General features: G+C 32.2%; 1 protein-coding gene across 1 annotated transcript; it reads right to left on the minus strand.

Annotated features, from left to right (window-relative positions):
* Window positions 1-2,775: 2,775 nt before the first annotated feature.
* Window positions 2,776-27,605, minus strand: LOC134718311 (uncharacterized). The gene is made up of 11 exons (XM_063580805.1): window positions 27,373-27,605; window positions 26,410-26,898; window positions 23,362-23,468; window positions 20,509-20,962; window positions 15,149-15,921; window positions 14,419-14,449; window positions 12,849-13,117; window positions 10,356-10,383; window positions 8,910-9,236; window positions 7,001-7,285; window positions 2,776-5,955 (listed from the first exon to the last, which is right to left on the minus strand). The coding sequence occupies exons 1-11, from the start codon at window positions 27,584-27,586 to the stop codon at window positions 5,621-5,623; spliced, it is 3,312 nt and encodes a 1,103-aa protein (XP_063436875.1). The 5' UTR covers window positions 27,587-27,605; the 3' UTR covers window positions 2,776-5,620.
* Window positions 27,606-27,907: the final 302 nt, after the last annotated feature.

Genomic DNA, 27,907 nt, shown 5'->3' on the forward strand with positions numbered 1-27,907 from the left:
ACGTGGAACGATTGTTTGATTAGTGGCTGGTAAACATGTGCTACCTGGAACGATTGTTTGATTAGTGACTGGTAAACATGTGCTACCTGGAACGATTGTTTGATTAGTGACTGGTAAACATGTGCTACCTGGAACGATTGTTTGATTAGTGACTTGTAAACATGTGCTACCTGGAACGATTGTTTGATTAGTGACTGGTAAACATGTGCTACCTGGAACGATTGTTTGATTAGTGACTGGTAAACATGTGCTACCTGGAATGATTGTTTGATTAGTGACTTGTAAACATGTGCTACCTGGAACGATTGTTTGATTAGTGACTTGTAAAAATATACAATGATATTTTGTCACCGCAAATGATCCTTTATTTACATCATGTGTTATTCATCTTTGAATGAATGTTTCTACTGATAAACATGGGGTAACCAAAGTATGTATATTTTTGAAAAAAGTGTTTCCGGCTTCCAGCTTCCAGTTTTTTTTAAGTCTTTGTGCTTCTAAGTCTATTTTTTTATGTTGCAATTTGTAAACTGTTGTTTATATTTTGGTCGCATTAATTTTTTGCCATGGCATTTTCAGTTTGTCTTCGTCAGTTTTTATCGTATGAATTGTTTTACATTGTCTTATCGGGGTCTTTTATAGCCGACTATGCGGTATGGGCATTTGCTCATTGTTGAAGGCCGTACGGTGACCTATAGTTGTTAATGTCTGTGTCATTTTGGTCTCTTGTGGACAGTTGTCTCATTGGCAATCATACCACATCTTCTTTTTATATGTGACTTATGGGTTTGAATAAAACTTTGGTATCTTTTAACTAGTTTATGTTTTATTAATGGTTGAACTATCATGATCACTGTGTAGATGCTTCTTTCATTTTGGGGCACAATAAATAAGAACAAAAACCTTTATTTACTTTTGATTTTACCTTTAAGGGTAGTAGAATGCACAAACAGTCTATACATATATACAAACATAAGACAGTTCTTACACACAACGTGCTACAATAATAACATCAACAACAAAACACAACTGTATCATATCATAATTATTTGTAAATAACAAAGTTTCTATATATTTAAAATAAAACAGTTGTATTAATTTATAGCTAACTGTTTGAAGGCAAAATGTATAAGCATTGAAAAAGGCTGACAAATTGATGACACATCTGGCATAAGATTTTATAGTACACATTTGGGGTGATTGAGTGCAAGGAAAAAATTATCAAGCCTGAAATCATACTATTATTATTATTGTAAAATCATATCCGACATAAAGCCTCCTCGTGGGGTTATTGAGTATTTCTTTATTCAGCTGTTTTAATAATGGTTATTTGGTTATTCGGTTACAAGACCAAATATTTTATGATTATTTAATTAACTAGAACTGTATTTTTGATTATTTGATTATCTTGTTTAGAAAAACAATTAATGATTCTGTGATTATATTGTTAAAAAAAATATGATTATATGATCACTCGGACACCCCCATGAGGGGCCTCACAAAATCTAATCTCTATTGAATATTATTGAGTATAATAAAAATGTTAAAAGGGCGAATCAAACAGAAAGTTGTATAGCATTACGCTTAAACACAAAGAAACAACACATGGTGTAGATAACCGTAGAGACGCACAATTTGTAAGTCCATAAATGTTTTGTGATATGTTCTCAAACACTTTCAAATATTTGATTATATAATATAACCAAACAATTATCACTGATCTATTTGAATTCAAATTCCGTTTTTCTGATGAATGAACAAGAATGTGTCCATAGTCCATGTTCAGTGGACCGTGAAAATGGGGTCAAAACTTTAATTTGGCATTAAAATTAGAAAGATCATTTCAAAGGGAACATGTGTACTAAGTTTCAAATTAATGTAACTTTAACTTCATGAAAAACTACCTTGACCAAAAACTTTAACATGAACTTTACACTATTTTCTATGTTCAGTGGACCATGACATTGGGGTCAAAACTATAATTTGGCATGCAAATTAGAAATAGCATATCATGGGGAACATGTGTACTAAGTGTCAAGTTAATTGGACTTCAACTTCTTCAAAAACTATCTTCACCAAAAACTTTGACCTGAAGCGAACGGACGCACAGACGGACGAACGAACAAACGAACGAATGAAGACACAGACCAGAACACATAATGGCCCTCTACTATCGTACGTGGGGCATAACCATTATTTCATTTGATAGAACAGATAAAATTGAGAAAGGAAATGGTGAATATGCATTAAATGCATTTTTGTTCAAAACCTTATTGATGAAGAGACATTTTTATTTACAAGCTTACATTTAAATTAGCTGCTGTCATGATTTTAGAAATGCACGAAGGACAAGATTCGGTCTCTGATTTAGTTATTTTATATGTGCATACTTTAGTATCCATTAGACTATATAATCACTCGGACACCCCCATAAGAAATGCATGAAGGACAAGATTCGGTCTTTGATTTAGTTATTTCATATGTACATACTTTAGAATACTGGGGAATTGTTAACTAGTATAAATACACATGTGTAGCTGCCAAACTAAATTCTGAGTATGACCAAACGTGAAGGGTGAGAAAGTACATAATATGTGTATCAGTTTAAACTCTTATAAGTTTGAGGTATATAATTGTTGAAAACATGCTGCACAGACTTACGTTTTGACCTTTGAAAAATAAAAGTGCTAATGAACTTTCCATTCCGTGCGAAACTTCAGTGTAAACATGGTACAGTTAAAGCTGTAAAAGCAGCTGAGAAATTGCACTGTCCTGTTTACTGAGAAATCACACTGTCCTGTTTACTGAGAAATCACACTGTCCTGTTTACTGAGAAATCACACTGTCCTGTTTAATGAGAAATTACACTGTCCTGTTTACTGAGAAATCACACTGTCCTGCTTACTGAGAAATTACACTGTCCTGTTTACTGATAAATTGCACTGTTTATATTTACAGAAATGCAACCTTTGTAAATGGGGAATTACAAATATAGACTGATACTTGTATACACATTACAGAAAGAAAGACATAATAATAGCCATTTATTTACAAACAATTTCAATCTAGCAGTTCATCAGTTGATCTCTGTCCAACATGTAAATGGTATTATATAACTATACAAAAAAAAAGTAACTTTACAAATGATGATAAGTTTAAATTTAATTGATTTCTAAACACAGCTGGTTTACCCACCAGCATAACAAATTAAGTATACTTTACGAGTTTTTACAATCAACGGGTTGATGCAACTACTGGCGGTTGTTACGTTCTAACGGGTATAACCTGCGCAGTAGATATGACATATCACGTGTGCAAATTATCTGTTTACAAAATTATGTATTATCAAAAACACAAAGGTTTGTTCATCTAGACGTATGTGCTCAAACACGCTACATGAATAGATAACAACTTTTAAATTCCTATTTTTGTACAAACATTTGCTTATGTCGAAAATGGTATACTGAACCTGGTTTCTAGCTAGTTAAACCTCTCACTTGTATAAAAGTCGCATTGAATTCCATTAAATTGACGCCAGTGTGTGAACAAAGTAAATAGACATAATAGGTAAAATTGTCAAAAATAAGGATACAGCAGTAAACATTGTGTTATAGTCTAAATCATTATAAAACAAGAGGCTCTCAAGAGCCTGAATCGCTCACCTTAATTCTTGTGGTTAAATCTCTCATCAATGATTATTTTGGCTTTTCAATTTATTTAAATGTTTTTTGGATCGTCCTATTTTCTTCAAAAGCCAAAAAAAATAATCATTTTCTCCTATGTTCTATTTTAGCCATAGTAGCTATGTTTCTTGACATACAAGGAAATAAAATATAAAATTTATACTAAATACTCTGAAACTCATTTAGCCTAAGTTTGGCTGAAATTGATACAGCAGTTTCAAAAGAGAAGATTTTTTAAAGTAAGTCAACATGATGAACAAATTGTGAAAAAAGTCCTTAAAGGGCAATAACTCCTAAAGGGGTCAATTGACAATTTTGGTCAAATTGACTTAATTGAAGATCTTACTTTGCTGAACATCATTGCTGTTTACAGTTTATTTCTATCTATAATTATATTAAAGATAATAAACAAAAAACAGCAAAATTTCCTTAAAATTATCAATTCAGGGGCAGCAACCCAACAACAGGTTGTCTGATTCATCTGAAAATTTCAGGGCAGATACATTGTAGATCTTGACCTGATAAACATTATAACCCCAGGTCAGATTTGCTCTAAATGCTTTGGTTTTTGAGTTATAAGCCAAAAACTGCATTTGACCCCTATGTTCTATTTTTAGCAATGGCGACCATGTTTGTTGATAGATCATAACTTCGGATACAATTTACAAACCAGATATCCTAAGGAACATTCAGTTAAAGTTTATAAGTATTTGACCCAGTAGTTTCAGAGGAGAAGAATTTTGTAAAAGATTTTTAAGATTTACGAAAAATGGTTAAAAATTGACTATAAAGGGCAATAACTCCTAAAGGGGTCAACTGACCATTTCCGTAATTTGACTTATTTGTAAATCTTACTTTGCTGAACATTATTGCTGTTTACAGTTTATCTCTATCTATAATAATATTCAAGATAATAACCAAAAACAGCAAAATTTCCTTAAAATTATCAATTCAGGGGCAGCAACCCAACAACAGGTTGTCTGATTCATCTGAAAATTTCAGGGCAGATACATTGTAGATCTTGACCTGATAAACATTATAACCCCATGTCAGATTTGCTCTAAATGCTTTGGTTATTGAGTTATAAACCAAAAACTGCATTTGACCCCTATGTTCTATTTTTAGCAATGGCGACCATGTTTGTTGATAGATCAAATCTTCGGATACAATTTATAAATTAGATACCCTAAGGAACATTCAGTTAAAGTTTGAAAGTATTTAGCCCAGTAGTTTCAGAGGAGAAGATTCTTGAAATAGTTTACTACGACAGACGACGGACGACAGACGACAGACGACGGATGACGACGGACGCCAAGTGATGGCATAAGCTCACTTGTCCCTTCGGGACAGGTGAGCTAAAAATCAAAAAGGCATATAGAGGAATCATATTGGCAAAAACGAAAGCGAGAATACAAAAATTTACCATAGCACAATAACAAAATGACAGGCTGTATAACTACTGAGCCACGTCAAATGGATATTGGGATTGTAGGAATCAACTCTCATAAAAGGGGTTAGTACATATTTTAGCTTTTTCCTTGCCATGCATGACACTCACACATGAAATATGTTTAAGATAAAAGATTGTTATCACTATTACATTGTGATTCATTCACATATTGTAAATTCAGAAATTATTTTGAGGTTTTTATTAATGCGAAAAATGCGACTGAGTGAGTATCACATTAATAAGAACTCAAATTCTTACACTGATACCTATATTAGTATAAAGATTCTTTTGACATTGTAATAATTACTATCGCTTTTTTGTCCCATTTAAAAAAAAGGCAATAATAAATGCACGCAATAATTTTTGAATTTACAGTGGATTATTGAAGTGACCAAATCGTAATGCCTTGGATTGACAATACTTCCTTCTATTAATTGTTAACTGATGGTTTTTCTAGCTGTTTTTTCTGAAAGAAATTACTTTTATTTTATTTGAAGCATTTATGAAGAGTTGCCATATCTGTGCTAGTAACTTCTGTCTTCTCTATTTGATCTGCTAAATCTGCATAAATTGAGTCTTTTCGTAGGGCTTTGAGAAATTCATTAAATCCCTGTTCATTTTTACGCAACAGCATGTCCATTAAATTCCTGTTCTTTTCCTGTGGTGTTTTACCAGATTCTATCTTCTTCCCATCATCAACTGACACCACCTCTCTTGTTATTAGATGATCGACTATGTTTTCGTGTTGTATATCAGTGATGACCTTGAGGTAGTTCTTTTGTAGACGAACTTTATATAATGGAACATTAAAAACTGATAAGCCTACAAAATACAAAAAGATTTTTTTTTCTTCAGATAATGCTATTGACCTTTTATGACTAAAGACGAGGTTAAATCCAGAAAAGATATTTGGACCACATGAAATTTATAACGTTTTTATTGTTTTACATCACTTGGTCGATACCTCTTCTGGTGGATTATACATGCCCTAAAGTATTATTAGCTCAGTATTCAGTAATTTGCAACTCACATGATTTTAAACAAACCCTTCTTAAATTTACCGTTTATAATTTTTTTAAATTATGCAGAAACTAACGTTTCAACTCATTCGGGCAAAGTTGGCATTAGATGGATTTGGCCATTTTTCAGTACTTTCAGGTATGTAGCCCTTCTACTGTTTTAGTTTTATTCAAACTTTTTCTCAAATCTAATGTCTCATGAATAAGTTGAATGCCCACATATAATGATAGATCTTACATTTCTTCATACAAATTGATGATGTATGGTCTGAATTTATGAAACACATATGATAAGCGTTTGACATTTTAAACAGAGCTGGTAAACATACTTATTCACAATTTATAGTTAATTACCAATTTGTTTGTTATTCTGTTTTCTCTCACTTTGATTTTTTTTATAGTTGACCAACACTAATGCCTTTGCATTATATATGTTCACTATTCTTTTCTACAGTTGGATCTAAGAAGCGAAATTCATCTGAGGTCATATTTGCCTGATTCGTAACAGGTACTTAATGAACTGTGACGTCATTATAACTGTAGAAAAGAATCTTGATCTCAATGCCTGAGATCATAATTACTAAATGTCACAATGTCTAAGATCATAGTCACTTAACACAAACTGAAATTCGTTCTGAAAGACTCATCATATATACCAGTGACCTACTTTGGTATGCAAGAAAAGTAGTATACTTATGATAAATTAAATACGACGCAAATGATCTGGTAGATAGTCTTTAGAATCAAATACATTATATCTATTTTGAATGAATATATAACAAGATTTAAAAATGTTTTCAGTAAAAATCCTTCTTTGTTTGTGTTTATAATAAACCCTTCAGACATACCTTTAGTTTCAGCAGATACTGGACTTGGACTGAAATCACATTTCAAATCATTAGCGATATCTTCGTATCCATAAATACGTAATCCATCAACAAACACACTGTAAACAGGTTCCCTCCTTTTGATCACAATATCCAGCAATGCTTTGTTCTGATCATCCTGTCGAGGATAATGTTCAATATAACGTCTGTCGTCTGCTGATATCACCAGATGTGTCATCATATGGTCTAAAATCTGACTGATTTGTATATCTTGTATGATGCTGTTTTCGTTTTCCCTGATTTTATCTGTAAATGAACAGATCTGTTTATTAACAAAGAAGAAGCTTAGTGGATCGTCAAGTAAAAGAATGCTAACAATTTTTTTACATTGTTTTTGTGCATAAATAAGGGACAAAAGATACCAAAAGGACAGTCAATCTCATAAATCTAAAACAAACTGACAACGCCATGGCTAAAAATGAAAAAAAAACAGAAAAACAATAGTACACATGACACAACATATAAAACTAAAGAATAAACAACACGAACCCCACCAAAAACTAGTGCTGATCTCAGGTGCTCCGGAAGGGTAAGCAGATCCTGCACCACATATGGCACCCATCGTGTTGCTTATGTGATTTCAAATCCGGTAAATAGTCTAATTTGGTAGGTCACATTCATGAAAGGTAAGGGGATTGTAGTTACGATGTAAGGAACATATTCAATATCATTTGTGATACGGTTATTCCATAACTGTCAACCAACTCGTGATGGCGTCCGTAAAATTTACGAAGGGATGATTTCAACTTCACTATTTGGAACTCTTGGTTTAATAGATTCCTTGTACGCAGCAACCCTCTATCAAGAAAATCATGATAGGAAATGCAAGCACGGGAATATCGTATCAATTGAGAGATATATACCCCGTATGCAGGTGCTGCTGGAATGTTGCTACTTAGAAATGGAAAGTTCACAATTGAAGCTGAAATCATCTCTTTTGTCATATAGTTTTGTTTTCAACCGACCCTCATTATCAATTTCTAGATGTAAGTCAAGATATGAAGCCGACTTAACTGTATCTGTAGTATCCTTTATCTCCAATTCGATGGGATAGATGCGTTCCACATAGTCACCAAATTTTGAATTGTTTAGTGAAAGAACGTCATCTATATAGCGGAAAGTTGAGTTAAATAATATTGCTAACTTCTTATCTTTCTTCCTAAATGTTGTTTCTCGAACAACATATCATTAGTTTTAAGAAAACCGCCATGACGTGTCATAATACACAGATTAAATCAAGTTGAGTGTAATTGTAGTTTAAAGTAAAGTGTGGCTCTATGGTCGGGTTGTTGTCTCTTTGACACATTTCAGATTTTCATTCTCAATTTTATTGCAATAGAGGAAATACAAAACATGTCAGTATATTACAATGTACATTGATTTCAATAAGTTCAGAAAGAATCATCATGTAAAATTATCAGTATGGATTGGACTGTTGACAAAACACCCCTCCCAGTTTGTGTATCTTTCTGTTTTGGTTTTTTTCCCCCTACTTTTTCCTGCAGCAAATGTTTTCGGAGCTGTCATCACTTTGCGTTACTTAGCAATTATTAGGAAAATAGTGACCAAGGTCTGGTTAATCATTAAAGTAATAGGTCAGACTAAGGCGGTAGAAAGATATTTGTGCTTAACCATATGATGAAGTACAATAGAAAAACTTTGTTTTAAATATTTCCCTGATTGCACGTAATTTCATTCAACAAACAAAACGTCAGTGGCATTGTGTATTAAAAATATTTTAGCACTGATTCTATGTATTTCTGTTATGAATCTATGATATACATATTCCGTGTACTGAATAACTTTTTTACATAATACCTTATATAGTGTCTTTTTGTTTAATTTACTTAGACCGTTCATGTAGCATTACCTGTTACAATTTCTACTGCTTTAAGTGTATTTGGATCAACATCCTTTACAACCTCCTTTAAACACCTTGCCCCTTTACCAATATTTACAAAAGCTTGCTCAAGAACCCGTATTGTAGGTTTCACTGTTCTGTCTTTCCTCCATGTAAACAAGACTCCCTTATTCTGTGCTGTCAAATCACGATCACATATCTCTTTGATACTCTCTATTTCTTCTACAGACAGTCCAAGTTCTATTCCTAGTTGAAAAACTATCTTGCCAATCAGCGGTGCTAATCTGTCTACAATTTCATCTGATGGAATACAGTCTAGAATATCATCAGAAATACCTGGAATAAAAAAAACAAATATATCTACAGAGAATTATTCAAAACTAATCAAAGACTCATATTGCAGTGTTACCTTGAATGCTTTTTTAAACAATGGAATATTGTTTATCCTGGACAGTCAAATGCATGTTATGCTTGTGAGACACAAGGGTAAACAATTGCATTTATTTTCCAGCTGGCACTACAAATCAAATATGGTAATATATACAGTTTCTAGATTCAATGCATGCTCTCTGGAAATGAGACAATAGCTGAAGCTGAAAATCGAACCTAAATATTTCCCCCATTACTTCAATGTAATTTTATAATTATTCAAGGGCATATTTTCCCCCATATTGGACTACCAACTTTAAATTATTGTCTCATCCAAATTATTTTAATTCTTAAAGGGTCATGACCGGCATTTCAGAGAGCATTACAGATCGATTATTATTAGCGTCATTTCATTCACTGGCTGGTTAAAGTCGAAAATTAAATTTAGACATTCAATGTATACATTTCAGAATACTAGTATTACGGAAACAAAGCAAACCATTCAAACTGAACATTGAACAATAAATCCTAAAAATGGGATTAGGGTCAGTGGAAACCTACCAGTCGGACATCTTCACCTTACAATCATGCCATAAACCAAATACAACTGCCCCATTATTTCCCGGCAAACTACCAAACATCACATTGACCAATGGACTATTAAATAAAATGTATACCTTACCGTATTTCTTGGTTTGTTGGCCGGGTCATCGAACACATTTTTTTTAAATTAGATACCCCAATAATGATTGTGATCAAGTTTGGTTAAATTTGGCACAGTAGTTTCAGAGGAGAAGATTTTTGTAAAAGTTAACGACGGAAGACAGACGACAGACAAAGGACGACGACGGATGCCAAGTGACGAGAAAAGCTAACTTGGCCCTTTGGGCCAGGTGAGCCAAAAAGTTGCACAGTTAGATGAAAAGGAATCAAGATGACCTTTTGTTTACCTTAACTACCCTTAATCAGATATTGTACCAAGGTAAGCATTACATTTATGATTTTTTTTTTCGAATCAGAACAGTATGAAAAACATAACACTTTTGAATATACCATGTAAAAAACTTTAGATATCCAAGTACTTACTAGATTTCACTTGTTTTCTCTGACGTACCTGCAAATATGATAATATTAAACATTAATTTATTTCAGGGTGATAAGTTACATCTACCATTGATCCATGTTATGTGGAAACAAGTTCGTACAGTTATTACAGAAGTAAAGGTTCCAGACAAAATCATAAAGACATGTTCAAATTACTCATTGCTTTTGACGGTTTTGGTCAAAGATTAATATCATATAAACTTAACCTTAGCAAAAATTAATGTAAAAAGTTTAACAAAAGTACCAAACTCAAAGACAAATTCAAAAACAGGACGCTTATCAAAACTTGACCAATTTATATCAATATCAATAAACTGAAAAGGTGAAAAACAGGACGCTTATCAAAACTTGACCAATTTATACGATATCAATCAACTGAAAAGATGAAAAACAGGACGCTTATCAAAACTTGACCAATTTATACTATATCAATCAACTGAAAAGATGAAAAACAGGACGCTTATCAAAACTTGACCAATTTATACTATATCAATCAACTGAAAAGATGAAAAACAGGACGCTTATCAAAACTTGACCAATTTATACTATATCAATCAACTGAAAAGGTGAAAAACAGGACGCTTATCAAAACTTGACCAATTTATACTATATCAATCAACTGAAAAGGTGAAAAATAGGACGCTTATCAAAACTTGACCAATTTATACTATATCAATCAACTGAAAAGGTGAAAAACAGGACGCTTATCAAAACGTTACCAATTTATACTATATCAATCAACTGAAAAGGTGAAAAACAGGACGTTTATCAAACCTTGACCAATTTATACTATATCAATCAACTGAAAAGGTGAAAAACAGGACGCTTATCAAAACTTGACCAATTTATACTATATCAATCAACTGAAAAGGTGAAAAACAGCGGCCATATTTATTAGTTGGTACAGGCATTTTCAGAAAAGAAAGCGTGTTCAATCTGGTTTATAGCCAGTTAAACCTCACACTTGTATGACAGTTGTTTGTTTAAAGGGACACCATTGGGTGAGTAACCCAGACAGATATAACAGGTCAAATTACTAAACAATTCCTACAAAAAGACCAACTTATGTAGCAAAGCGCCAAAACAAAAAAATAGTAGATACTGAATTTTGAGTTTCACTATAACATCAACAAAAAAGTGTTAAGTTATATATATATCACATACCTTATATAGTAAACAATATCAACAATTTCTCGTAAGTGAAAACAAAGGAAATATAATTACAAAAAACTTTTGTATCCAAATCAAACCACACGGTCCTCCTGGACCAGAAATGCCTAACGTAAAAATTATTCTAAATATTCTTAATGGGTTCCACGGAACCCTTTGTCTCGAATCCCATTGCTGCTGCGTGTCAAAGTGTAATGTTGACCTAATAAAAACTCAGTCCATTTATCAATAAAATACAGAATTTTTCGATTTTCTCTCTTTAAATGCTACTTCTCGGTCAAGAAGATAAACTTCTGTCCAAGTTTTATGAAGGCTTACAAACTAAGCATGTAAAAAAACATAATCCCAAAATGTTAACTAAAAAGTAAGCCCATCTTTCAAAAGGATACTGAAAATGAAAATATATTTTCAAAACGTTGCATCAGACATTATCTCTTACCGGTAATCATTAAAAAGCTTCTGCCAATGTTTCATAAAATTCTAGGAAGGTTTGACAGGGTATTTGATGTGAAACAAGCTTTAACCTTAAACTCTATCTACTTGTTAACTGTTAAAAGTTTATTTATCATTAAAGGAGAATTAGCTGTCAAATGCATGCTTAACGATTTGACTCAAATTATAACATATAATTTAAAACTATTAACATGTATATTTAAATTATAAAAAAAGTCCTAAATAAACAATTCACGATGCATGTGGTCCATTATATTTATCACTTCTTTGTGTGTATTCTAGTCTAGATTCCATTTAATTAACCATCGAGGTGACCTCCTTAAACTGCCTACGGTCATATAACCAGATATTAACAAGAACTGGATACTGTGTTTTAGTCATTAACAAGGATCTATCCACATTTCATAATATTCCAGAAAGGATTGAACAAGTTAATTTAATTAAACTCTAACCTCAGACTGGACCTAAATGTTGATGTTGCGGCCGATGCTTAAACCAGAATAAAGGATTGCTATGTTTCACTTTCACGAAATTAATGACAACCTGATGGTAGTATGTTCATATAGAGAGTCATTCAAAGTTAATCAAATCAAAAGAAACATGATATCTTGAAGACAAATAAAGGGAAACTGAAGAAAATTGAAAGAAACAGACACAACATAAAAACTAGAATCTATAATTTAATATGACATTGCATATGTCTCTATTAGGTCTTGGTACTTTCAAATGCAATTTTTGGTCAATTGCAGATGAACATTACAAGACAGACATGCACACCTTAAAACCATACCATATACCAAATATATAAAAAAAAAAAAAAAATAGCACAAGTACATTGCAGTAATAACTTACCACACATAATGTATGTGCTGTTATTTCCATTTCTCTCAATCCATTGTCCAATTCTGTGAATGTTATTTCATTCTCTTTCAAATGCATCAGTGTCAAAAACTTTACCATCTGTGTATTTGTTGGGTAATTTTCTACCATATCACTCCATACCATTTCTTCCATTCCAAGATGGAGAGCCAAATCGTGTAGCATGCGTGTCTCACAATTAACAGACAGACGAAGCAACTCTGTGTTACTTGGGATCTGAGATAAAGCATCTTCACTCAAACCTAAAATGAAAATAAAAACACATGTATATATGTATATATATACAACTCGTCTAAACATTAACCCAACAATGTTAGATCTGTAAATTTGCCTTCAAGAGATGTAGTATATAATTAAAGGCAACAATAGTATACCCCTATTCATAAAATTCATAAATCGATTGAGAAAAAAACAAATCCGGGTTACAAACCAACACTGAGGAAAACACACAAAAAAAGAGGAGAACTACGATACAAGAGAAACACAAAACTGGTAAGATTGCCAATGAGACAACTCTCCACAAAAGACCAAATGACACAAAAATTAACAACTGCTGGTCACTGTACGGCGTTCAACAATGAGCAAATCCCATACTGCATAGTCAGCTATAAAATGACAATGTCAAACAATCCAAACAAGAAAACTATCGGCATAATTTATTTACCAAAAATGAACGATAAACAAATATGTTACACATAAACAAACGACAACCACTGAATTACAGTAAAACATAAGAACGAACTAAAAAAATCAGTTGAAAAAGGCTTCACTCATCAGATGGATAAAAATACAACTAATAAAAAATCATGCATCTAAGACTATATTATCAATCCGTACACATCCAACATCCAATGGATTTAGTATAAAGACGTCCTAAACAGTCAGGGAAAAACAAAACCTTGTGCAATGACAAGTACATGTATCGATATATTGTAGATCCATGAATGTGTTTATGTATATAGCATACCAGTAATATTTAGTTTGTTTCTAATTTACTGATAACAAAATCAATATTAATACCAATACAAACAATATTCAATGATCTTATTACAGTGTTGAATTGTAAACCTTTTAGAATAAGTTTATTTGAAGGATCGATAAGATTTACTAGAACTCTAAATTTCGGTTGACAAAATTTCCGTAAAAATAAGGATGTGCTTAATCCCATTTCAAATAAGTTTTCTTCAGGTACTACCAAACTTCAAAACCAAGTCTTTATATTTATGGACAAATTTAGTAAAGGTTTTAAGTAATTTATGGTAACGAACGAAATCCCTGGCTTAATAATTTACCAGTAATACATAGATTATGTTCGTTAAAATCAAATACGTATGTTTGTATAAACACAGATGGTTAAAATCCATTACTTTTCCAAAGAAGTTTCAATCTGAATTATGTGAAATATTGTCAACAGCAAAAAAGTAAAGCATATCAGTAGCATAGTTTATGTCATGAGATTGGAATTAAATTGGATATTTTCATAAGTTAAATGTTAACTCTTGTCAATAATATGGAAGTGCAGAGAGATTAATGATACATTTACCTGGACAATTAGCATCACACTGCTTGTGTTCCTGTAAAATAGAAAATAACTCTACAATCCAAGTATTTGTATAATTCCACGTAACAACCTACTTGCTTGTCGGTCCACATAACACATTTTACAAAATGTGAAAAGCACACATAATAAAACAAATAGAATATTGACAAATGCTGACAGTTACTACAAGCAAAGTCAGGTAAATATTATAGATATTAATCCGATCTTCTACCTTACAAAAAAACGTTTCAACATAGAGGTGCCGTAGAAAAATTATCATCCTTTGTCCCTCTGTCTGATACATTTGTCTATTGCTGTTTAGTTACTATACACATTTTTACGTAACGACTTTAAGAGCTTGATATGTAACATATATTACAATGCTGTACACTAAGTAAATTGATAACAGCAATAGAGTGCAATAAAGTATATTATCCACGTTAAAAAAAAAAAAACATATATTTTACTCATTGTTGAATATCTTACGGCAACCTAAAGGTTTCTGAATTTTACGTCATTTGGTTTATGGTGGGGAGTTGTCGCGTTGACAATCATAAACCATATCATATTTCTTACATAATGTTAAAAGATTGAATGTTTAACATATAATGCAAATAAAGTAACTATCTTATCCAATAAGGTAACTATCTTATCCAATAAGGTAACTTGACCACTTATGCGCAAACATTTCTAAATTTCTCGCAGTGATGTTCTTATAAAAGTTTTCACATACCTTTTTCTTATTCCAAATACGCCAGTTATTTTTTATGTTTTCTCCGTGTTTACAAAGACATTCCTCAGTCTCGGAGACCAACTTCTTTTCTGAAGTGAAACAGTTAAATTTCGAGCAGGAGTACTCGGTGAGGAAGGGCAACTTGCTGCTGGCTTTACAATGAATAGAGGACTGATAAAATTCGGAGATTCTTTCTAAAGTAACAAACAAACAATCCCGGACACTGGTGGCTATATCAGGTATTATCAGCCCCTTGGAGCGCTTGTGGACTAGATACAGTAAGATCTGATTTCCTTCTACACAGACAACAATATCATGCTCTTTATCAAATGATAACCCAACAAACCCAGAAAATATAAGTTTCCGTCCTTGGTATTCTTTTAATGTCCACATACTCAGACATGCACATATTAGACGGTTTGGTAAGGCTGGAGGTATGATGGTTCCTCTGAAAACAAAGGCCAAACTTACAGTCCTCTCTGGTGTACATTCTTGTGTCAAGTAATCTGTATTATTTCTGTCTGTAAGCATACAGGGTACAAAGAAGTTTTCTATTGGTAGACGACTTCCTGTTTTTGTATCATATCTCCGTTGTTCAGATACGATATCTAGATGAATCAGCATATCAAATATGTACTCTTTAAATGGTAAAATCTGACGGAATTCTTCTTGTTCCCAAATCTGGTAGAGGTCTTCTTTTTGTATCATTCCATTTTCAGACATTTTTGTGAAGGTTTTCCTTGTTTTCTTTTCTTTAGGCCAAAATGCAACATCTATAAATATGAAACGAAGAATATTTTATCAGACTTAAAATATAGTTTATATCAGAGGTAATACCGGTCTAAAAAAAATACATGATAAAACAATTGGTATCACTCATTTAGATCATCACTGGAAAAAACAATTTATCCTCATAATTCGATTAAATGTCTTTTATAACAGAACACATTTCTTTTGTCTAGTCTGTTATAACGGGATTTGATGATCAAAGTTGAATCATTTCCCATTTGGAAGAAAATAATCTGAAACAAGGCTTGCATGTGCTGTGGGAAAAATTCCAGTTTTCAAATGTTTGCATGGTTTTTACATGTTTTCTGTAGAAGAAAAACTAAGAATAATGTATGGCAGTCATCCATGATGACATCTTGTCAGTCAATTACTGTCTTTCATATTTTTATTTTCCAGCTTTTAGCACAATTTTTCGGTATAAAGTCTACTCCTCAGTTACTAATTATTCTAAGTCAAAAAATATTTTGAATATTTATTACCTTGATTTGATACATTCCTTTTGGGTGTGTAATTTTTTAGTTTTGAGGTAAGTTCCTAAGCTGTGATCGTATATATAAAGAAGACATTTATGTTAAATACACTGAATGTGGGTTTTTTTTCTTTGAAATACTGGTTATTTTAAGATTCCCTGTTAAGTTTTGTCTTTATCAGTTCAATGAATTTAGAGAATTCCATCCTAATGTAAAACTACATCTACAGCGATTTGAGCAAAATGTCTTCAAAAAATTCCCCTGCCACATCATGATAGAATATAGTGTACAATACAGATCAATAAATGATCAAATATCCGTCTAAATCAAAATGGTTCATTATGATATTAAAGATGTCTATAAGATAATAAACAGCACAAAATTACCTCTTTATTCTCATTTATAAGGTACTTTTGGTTCATTCATAACTCTCATTCCCTTTAACTTTTAAGACTAAGAACTATTACATATTTATGTAAGAAATGAGATAATAAATGAGTAATTGTATTGTTAAATCTGAATGAGCTATACATATACAAGTTTACTGACTCCATGGAGAGCTCAATAAGTTCTTACGTAAAACTGAAGTTTACGTTCAATTCTAAAGGGAGACATGCTTCCCTATTAGTAATTAATTTTTTTTTCAGTAGTCAGGCTTTTATAATCCCTATACATCACCACCTGACTATGGCGTAAGGGGTTTGATATATAAAACAAACACAAATGATTAATTGACTACATTGTTTTTTTACCAGTAGTAAATAATGTATTGTTACTGCTTCAAAAGTATTTCATTTACATATTACAGTATATTCATTAAAGAGCAACTTAAAAAGATGTTTTCTTGTAAAACCCAAAATTGGAAATTTTAAGAAAAAGTCAAAATAAGCTCCCCAAAAATCTCTGCCTACTAATATTAATGGTAGAGCCTCATTGTAATGTAAATTTTTCACAAATGTGTTTTGAGACTTAATCCACTTATGTAGCTTTTCTTAATAGGATTAATACCACCATTGTTTTTCTCCTTTTAGTCTTTGTAAAATTGACATTTAAAAAAAACGATTTCAAAATTTATCTTTGTTAATTGGCATGAGTAAAGTTTTATTCTGTCCAGTCAAACATTTCGTATAAGATTTCATTGCATATAAGATCACAAATCAAATCCCCCCTCTTTTTTCCTGTTTACAAGCTTTAGTAACCATGTCATCTAGAGTTTCCAAAATATTCTATAAAAACGCAAAAAATGAATGATGTTTCTTAATCCCCAAAATATATTTGAAGGACCCAAAATAATTTTTTTTGAGGTGAAATGCAAGGTTGTTTTTCTACAGCTGTCAAATTCAAGGGAATATTTTTGTTAAACCTGTTTCGTAGGAAACCAGATGCGTCATTCTAGGATTTGATGCTTTTACATCCAAAAGTTCAATAACTGATCACTGGATTGATCATAGATAATTTATCTCTAACAGACAAATATGATATTATAAAATAAGGGCAAAAGATACCAGAGGGACATTCAAAGTCATAAACTGACATCGCCATGACTAAAAAAGAAATAGACAAACAGACAAATATGAAATTATTAAATAGGGGCGAAATATACCAGAGAGACATTCAAACTCATAAACTGACATTGCCATGTCTAAAAAAGAAAAAGACAAACAGACAAACAATAGTACAGAGAACACAACATAGAAAACTAAAGACTAAGCAACAATAACCCCACCAAAAACTTGTGTTGATCTTAGTAGCTTAGCAGGGACACACAGATCTGGCTCCACATGTGGCACCCACTGTGTTGCTCATGTTAGTACAAAACTGGTACCAAGTTTAATTCAGTAGGTTAAATTCATGACAAGGGTACGGGATTATGGATACGACATAAGGAACATATTCGTTATCGTGTGTGAAACGAATATTTCATAACGGTCAACCAACTCGTGATGGTGTCCGTAAAAATTACTTTCAACTTTACCGTTTGGAACTATTGGTTTAATTTAGCAGGAATTCCTGCTCCATTGGTGAGGTTCAGATTTCAGGTTGAAATTTGTTCCCAAATACAAATAGAAAGTGACGCAGTTACAATATGATGCGAGAACTAAGAATGAATAGTTGATATTTCATGATCATGGAGAATAAATGTCAGAAGACTTTCAGACAATTGATTAATCCAGGATATCTTCCATCTAAATACATATGTCATTTAAATTTGTGAATCAAACTTGTTTTATCTTTTGACATATATTTCAAAAATGGGAACCAATGAATAAATTAATTTGCAACACTAGACATCAATATGGACACTTATACCATTTCGCAAATTGTGTTTCATTTGTGGTCAAAATGCATTGATCCTGCAATAAAATTGAAAATAGAAACATGGAATGCGCTAAAGAGACAACTAACTGACCGAAATGCAGAAAAACATCAAAGGACACCAACACATCGAAAAAATCTCGCAACCCTAGAGGTGCATCAGCTGGTCCCTAAACAATAATGTATGTTAGATTAGTGAAACTGAATGTCACACTAACCACGTCTACATTCACTTTCTATAAAAAGCCTAGTATAAGAGTTTCAGTTTAAATATATAAAAACTACACATTTTCTCAAAACATAATTGTGTTGGAAATCAACTCATACCGAGATAGAACTACTTGCATTCTCAAAGTTTTTTTTAGCATTGTTCAAATATATTTTATATTTTGAAACCATGTAGTTCTATAGTTATACCGATACCTTTATACTTAATAAATATCAGTTTCAGTTTAAATAGAAAAAAATAAATAAATAGGGAATGTGTCTATGGGACACAGATGATGCCCCAGCTTGCATATTAAGCTACCCAAATTTGTAAATGATCTGCTTTTTGGTAATAAGCATTATATTTAAGTTTCATAAAATTTCAATGAAGTAAACATAAGTCGGAGAACAGAAACGAAAAATTCCGCATTTTTTTCATTTGTAAAAGGCATAAAAAAACTCTAGAACGGTAAAAGGGAAGGCACCAAAAATTCAAACGTGATCTTTGTTTTGTGGTAATAAGCATTTTGTATAGAATTCATAAAGTTTGGTTGAGGCAGGGACTTTTTTTACTAACGGGACTGGTCACTTATAACGATATCTAAATTATCAGTCTGATCTCGCCCGTAGCTGATGTCACGTGACTTTATAGCAAATCATTTCACTTTTACGAAGTATTCTTCATAACTACAAATAAAGTATATGTTCAAGTTTAACAAAAAATTGTTTTTATGAAATTTTATACAGTTTTTCATTGCAAAATGCTGTTTTTCAAAACATTTCTTGGATTGTTTTTTAAATATCGATCTTTGAACTTTGAGGAATTTGTTCGTTGAATTTTCAGTGGCCGCCATCTTGTGTGATATGTAAACAATTTTACACAACTGGGGTGTTCTTAAAAACGATACGTCTCAGTTAAATAATTCATCATTCTTTCAAAATCTTATTTTTTCATCTTAAATCGCTATTTATCAGATTTAATATATACAATTAATAATAATTATACAATTACAATGTACTGTGAAATAAGAAAATATATACCAGCATCGTATATCAGACCTAAGTTTATTGTTGGGTGGTAGCTTTAAACAGGCGGCTGAGTAATCAGTTAAAATCAATAAAGAAGAGTCCCGTTAGTATAGAAAGTCCCTGGTTGAGGCAAATTTAAGTAAGGAAATGGAAACAAAAAATTCAGCAATTTTCCCATTTATAAATTAAAGGGACATACTCTAGTATAATAAAATGGACGCCACACAATTCAAATTTGATCTAAGTATCTAAGTAAACTCCTCGGTTGCCTGCTGCCGTACATCACCAATTAAAAAACTACATTTTTATTCAGAAATCTGATAAAAAATTGCATGCATTTCACAATTTTTAACACTGTGGATAAAAAAAAGATTAATCTTTTTACTAATCATATTACATACAAGTTCTCACATACCAACAATAATATTAGTATAGGATACTATCCAACAGTCTGTCACACTCTAATAAAAGGTAGGTAAACACTTTTTGGATATTGGAACATTTTTAACTGCAATATATATTCACTACACAATGAAAATACATACACACCTGTGATAAAAGATCTCATAACTTCCACCATAAGAAGAGGGTTGATGATTACATTATCTCTCAGCTGGGGGGTATCGAAATAAACAATCTTCCCCAGGGAATGATGAAAATGTAGGAAATCAGTCAACTGCTCAGGGGACAGGACAGACACCTCGCTGATAGCATTTAATTCTTTAACTTCAGCCAATGACATTATTTGTTTTCCTTCTGCCACTAGTTCAGCGATCTCTAGCTCTAGTGGAACACAAGCATTGGGCATTCTTTCACCCCAGCATGGGTGGTCGAATGTAAGTTCTGTTATTGTTTTCTTCAGAACTTCTATTTCTGGGTCGGCTTGATCTTTGGCATTGACAAATATTAGAGGTCTAAGGACCAGATGATGTTTTCCCTCGTGGTCTTTAAACAACTCCTCAATTCCTCTGTAAAGCTCTTCACGTCTGGTCTCAATATTCTCCTGTTAAACATAAAAAGTTGACAGAATAATACACTGTATCGCACACCTGGTGATTTAAATGCATCTTCAATGGTGGAATAACAACAACAACAACAATACTTTATTTTAAGAGAGTTACACAATGAGTTAATCTTCCCTGAGGCCCTCATCGTGAAAATTCAAACAAAATGCAAACATATACATTGCATACATTAGTATAAAAAGTCAAGTATGATAATAATGTTCAATACAACTTGATAAAATGTGATGAATAAATAAACATGATGACATAATCAGTTTTTAATATTATTTATACAGCTAGGTTGATTTCAATAAATGATCTGTTATAAATGTTGTATTTGAAAGAATTAACATTTGTAATATTTTTCCACAAGAATGGTCTCGAATACGTAAAAAAGATTTTGAACAATTCTGTTCTTGGTTTAGGGAGTATGAGGTTTCCTTGAACAGCATTTCTCAAGGGGTATGTATTTCTGTATGAAACATAATGAAACTTGTCAGTTAGATATGATGGGGCGTCATTTTTAATGCACTTAAATGTCATCACAAACTTGTGATATTTTATTCTCTGTTCAACTGTCAACCAGTTTAAGTGTTTGAATAAGGGCAAGACGGAGCGAAAGGGTCGGTTTCTAGTATTAATCTAGCAGCTCTCTTTTGTAATTTTAATATCCTCACTGCTACAACTACTCCACACTTAACAACAATAATCAATTAGTGGCAAGATAAAACCAATATAGAATAATTTTCTGCAGTCTGGATTTAAATTTTTTTTAATCTTTAATAGTAGATATAGTCTAGATGATATTTTTGAGCAGATCACATCAATTTGGTTTGTCCATGTGAGGGAAGGGTCAATTTGAATTCCTAAAATACCTTTGCATGTGGAAGATTGTATCACTTGATTGTTAATAGTTAAACAACTCTCATTGTAATGTGGCATTGCTCTTTGCTTCGTTCCAATAATCATATATTTTGTTTTATTTTTATTGATGAACATATTGTTATCATCATGATCATTGCACCATTCCTCAACACCATGTACATCTTCTTGTATCTTTGACTGTAGAGTTTGATAACCATTACCAGAAAGATGTAAAGTTGAATCATAGGCATATAACAGTGAAAGAATTTTTCATATACAAAAGAAGGTCGTTTATGTATAATATAAATAGAAGGGGGCCTAATATGGAGCCTTGGGGGACACCATACTTGATATAAAGTTTTTCAGAATGAGCATTACCAATTTGTACTTGTTGAGTTCTTTCATTCAAATATGATTTTAAAAAAGAAACAGCAGTATTATCAAATCCATAAATTTCAAATTTTTTTCAGAGAAAATCATGATCTACTACATCAAAAGCTTTCTTAAAATCCAACGGGACTGTTAAGTTGATATCACCATCATTAATAACGCGTTCTACAATTAGATTTATCTCAAATTTTCAAGTGACATACATCTTCTCTCAAAGGTCAATTTTACACTTTTAACCTAGATCTCATACTTTCAAAGATAACAGACTGAAACTGTTATCAGTTGTTAAATCTTACCTTCCAAGGGAAATAAAATGAAAAAGGGTATTTTGATAGAAAAACTTGCTATTGATATTTTTGTTTGGTAATTCACTTTACCTACCTAGTAAAGAAACGCAAGTAAACAACATTAGTCACAGTTAATAAGTTGGCAATAAATCTAAAACAGGTCAAGAGGGTATTTGCATGAACATATGGATATTGTTTAATTTCAATTTTTTGTTGATAAAATTAAACTTATTTTAAAACAAATCATAAATCGTCCTCATGCATTACCTGTCCCGATTTTTTATTTCACCAACTCATCAACATTTGTATTACGTTTTGGAATTTCAAATATTTTGGCCTCTAACATCACTAAACTTTCATATTGTCAGCATATTTGTTGAAATAAAACTGACTTAAAAAGAAAATACAAACTTTAGCATTTAAACTGAGCAATTGTTATAGTCAATAAACCATGCCCGAGAGTAACAAGGCAAAGAAAATACAAACTTTAACATTTAAACTGAACAATTGTTTAAAGTCAATAGACCATGACCGAGAGTGACACGGCAGAGAATCTCCATGACAATGAGATATATCAAATTGAATATTAATACAAATGCTAACCAATATCATTTTCTTATCTATAAGTGTTTCTTCATATATTCTACTCTAGTTATAGTCCCTGTAATCTGATCTTAAGTCTATTACCCACAAATCAATTAGGATTTTTTTTTCTTTCGAAAGTGTAGCTTTATACGAAGTTTGGTCAAGTTAAGACATATGGGCATATTATCATCATGTAACCAGTTTTTACACATTATTCAAGTGTTTCAAATGGCAATGACTTACTACTATATTTCTAACATAAGATCACTCACCATTGGTACTTTGTCCTTGTGAGTGGCAACAAACAAGATTTTTGGTATGCCTGCATATACAACCTTACAATAGGTCAGGATGGAATTGACCCAATATTGCAAGAATACTACAAAATAAAATCAAAATCTGTCATAAAAAAAGTATAAACCAGAGGCTCTAAAGAGCCTGCGTCTCTCACCTTGGTCTATGTGAATATTAAACAAAGGAAGCAGATGGAATACAAATTCATGAACAAATTTAACAAGTAATTCCATTCCCCTACTTACTTTTTTAGGCATAACATATAAGGAAATAAATCTGGATGGTGTATGAAGAAAAATTTCATCAAAACTACAATTTTTAGTCTTTGGGTAGATATTTTGAGAAATCAAGTATGTAAACATTCTAACATTAAATATGTTTTTTGGTTTACTCATTATAAAACAATCTGACTTTCTATAGGAAAACATTGTTGTTAACATTGCTTAATGACAAGGCCATTAATTGTGAATTTGACAATACATTGCTTAACTTACTTTTACAACAAATAAACATATTTTGACACAAGTAAGGATAACATTTGTTTTTGCTGCTATTCAATACAAAGTTTTAACAAAAATAGAATTAAGGAATAACAACAATAGTGCACACACTGAAATTTCTCGCCTTCTTTACTAACCATTTATATTATGTTGATAGTCCTAAATATAAAGTTTTACTACAACTATCACAAAAAACTTAGCATGATCCAAGAAAATGAGGTCAAGGTCAGATAAACTAAACAGAAATATATGTACTCCTAACAATCATTCAATTCACTATATGTAGTTGACCGGTCTGTCTACAAAGGACTCATCAGTGACGCTCGAATCCAAAAAAGTTAAAAAGGCCAAATAAAGTACGAGGTTGAAGAGCATTGAGGACCAAAATTCCTGAAAGTTTTGCCAAATACACCCAAGGTAATCTATTCCTGAGGTAGAAAAGCCTTAGTATTTTAAAAATTTAAAAGTTTTGTAAACAGTTAATTTATAGATATGACCTAGAAAATTTAACATTGACCAATGAACCATGACAAGGAGGTCAAGGTCAGACGAACCATGCCAGGCAGACATGTACATGTACACCGTACAATCAATCTATGCATTAAATATAGTTCAACTATTGCTTATAGTATCTAAGAAACAAACTTAACCATGAAAACTAAGCATTGATCAATTATCCATGAAAATAAGGTCAAGGTCAGATGATACATGGAGACTGACATGTACATCATAAAATATTTCCATACACCAAATATAGTTGACCTATTACATATAGTATTAGAAAAAATACTAAAACTCAATGAATTGAAATGAGGTTAAGGTCAGATCACACCTACAATACTGTGCAATTGAAGATTTCTTGCTATTGTGCATTACTGTGCAATTGAAGATTTCTTGCTATAGCGCAATACTTAATATAATAATTCACATATCCTGTTTGGTATTTATCTCCTGCCATATCATTATTATTTGCTTTTATATATATGACTGAATTAATATGTTACACCCAACCCTAAAATCTTGTATAGATTAAGCTACAAAAATTTTTTCTGTCATGCATCCGATTTCACCTTGAGAGATGCACACGCCTGATGAAGCTAATTTGTTTAGCGAAATATTGCGTATTTCTATTTAACATCTAATAGAACTTTTTAATGTATCAATTAGTGTGTTTTAGTTATATTCTTAGACATTTATATAATTTTAATTCAGTAACTGTATCAGTTTATTTTCACAAACTGATCCACGCTTAATTAGATTGAATGTTGATTGTTGCTTTTTTTAGACATTATATATATATATATACAACTCATCTAAACATCAACCCAACAATGTTAGATTGCCGGGATTCGAACCCATGCTACTGTGATATCGTGACACCGAATCGCCTGCACTGCAGCCGTCCCGCTAGACCACACGACCACCTGGGCTCTCTCTATATATATATATATAGAAATAAACAACTTAAAATAAAAATAATTAAAGAAAAAAAAATCCCCCCCAAATTTTTTGAACCCCTTATGATTCATCACTCTAAACTCAATTCCAGCCTTCCCTTTGTGGTATAATACCTTGCAGTACAATTAATCAGAGAGATCCATACACTTGAACACAAGTTATTGTCTGGAAACTAGAAAAAAAGCTTTTTTGTGTCCTTTTTGGTCCCAAATTCCTAAACTTTTAGGGCAATTGCCCCAAAACCCAAACCCAGCCTTCCCTTTGTGATATGGAACCTTGTAGTATAATTTCAGAAAGATCCATACACTCACACAAAAGTTATTGTCCTGAAACTAAAAAAAATGCATGTTTTTTTACCCTTTTTGGTCGCTTATTCCAAAAATTTTGAGGCAATTACCCCCAACATCAATCCCAGCTTTTCCTTTGTGATATGGAACCTTGTGGTACAATGTAAGAGAGATCCATACACTAACACACAAGTTATTGTCTGGAAGTTACAAAAATGCTTATTTTTGGCCCCTTTTTCCTTAAATGGTGGTACCATAACCCCCAAAATCAAACCCAACCTTCCTTTTGTGGTATTGAACCCTATGGTAATATTTCAAAGATATCCATTTATTAAACTTAAGTTATTGTGCAAAAAACCAACTTGTCTTCGGACGACGACAACGAAGCCAACTTCATACCAATATATGACAGCAAAAATATAATGTTGTCTGTCAATAAATGCAACACTCTGTTCATGCTTATGATAAAATCATCAGCTCCTTTTTTGTGAAAATTTACTCATTCAAAATCTAAACCACTTTCCGACGTACAAAAATTCAAACCTGGTATCTTTAATAAATAGTATTGTCTTACCTCATATCAATGTTTCAAAATGTGAGACATATTGAGGTTAATATTGTAGTTTGTGACAAGCTCATAGTGGCAATGTAAACAAGTTACGTAAACATTTAGATTGGCTCAAATATTTAGACAATTTTAATTGTTTTTTTAATTATCACCTTGCTGTTATAGAAATGTATCCTGTTTTCATTATCTGAGTGTAAATAACATGCATATTACCTGCTGGAGTTGGCGTCATGTGCTGCCCTGGAAAACACATCACATCAGGGACCTGTTCATGCAAATCTTTGCTCCCATCAAATACTACAAGAAACAATGCCCGGAACGTCATGAAGGTCTGATGTGTTGTTAGAAAAACATATTGTCCACCAAAATCCCAGAAGATAAGACGTCCGACGTTCATCTTATACTTCCCACTTTTGAGGAACTTTTCCATTTTCTTTCTTATTTCTTCTTTAGTCATTCTTGTTCTCATTTTCTTTTCCATCTGTTTGACCGTGTGAGGCACGTTGGAGGATTTCGTAGACGGTAGAGATTTTGTTGCTGCAGACTGTTCTGAGGACAAAGAGGAAAGTGTAGCTTTTGCATAACCAGTTGGGCTTGTATTTGAAGCTTTGATGAACTTTTTGGTTAGTTCACTCTCCTCCTCTTCTTCCAGAGAGGTCATTAAAACCTTACTGTACACAACATCCAGGGCATTATAAGAGTCTGAAATTATATTTAATACATCAGGCAAATCAAATCAAAATCAGCTGCAGGCTGTCAAAACGAAGTGAAGAATGTAAGAAAAATCAGTAATTAAGATTAGAATGATATCTTATCAGGTGTAACATTCACATAATGCTATTAACACATTTTAAAGAGTCATATTTTTACTGATTGATGATGACATTATTGAATATGGAAAATAATGTTAATTCATTGAATAATTTTAACATTTAAATTCAATTTCAAAATATAAAACCTTAACATCTTTCTAATAAGATTAGTAAAATGTTAAGATTTTCATACACAAATCAGATTTGATATTGAATTAATATGGTGCGTGAATAGAAGGCACAAAAAATGGCTACAATGTGAAACTATTTAAATCAGTGCTATAACATGTCTGCTGAAAGCGCAGTCCATGCAATAGAGTATATTTTTAATGTGGTCAGATATTCTACTTGTGCTCTTTCTCACCTGGATCAACAAGAATCCACTCTTTTGACTGAATGTCGAGGCCACAGCGACCTTCTACCAGAGAAATCCCATCAGTTGGATGTCGCCCTTCTGGTAGGACATCCCCAGCTAACAGCTTCACAAGAGTCGTTTTCCCAACAGAAAATTGACCGGTTACCATGCATCTCATATCAAATGATTCATAGCTGCCCTTCCCTAATAAACGATTTAACATGGCAGACTGTTGCCTTTTTCCGATGGAATCTAAAAAAAATAAAAAAAATTGGAAAGTTTTGATGTGTTCATGTTGAGAAAAAAAATGTATCCATACACAAACTCATAGATAATTTTTCCTCATTTGTTGGTTAATATGTTGATATGTCATTTTTCGATATGTCAATGTGTTAAATATGTCAGAATGTCTTTATGTCTTTGTGTTGATGTATGAGCCTGTCAATGTGTTGGTTTATTAGCGTGATGATGTATGTGTGCTAAAGTGTTGATCTGTCAATGTTTCAATATGTCAATGTGTTGATGTACGAGTCTGTTAATGTAT

Source organism: Mytilus trossulus, chromosome 5, assembly GCF_036588685.1.
Source record: "Mytilus trossulus isolate FHL-02 chromosome 5, PNRI_Mtr1.1.1.hap1, whole genome shotgun sequence".
NCBI lineage: Eukaryota > Metazoa > Mollusca > Bivalvia > Mytilida > Mytilidae > Mytilus > Mytilus trossulus.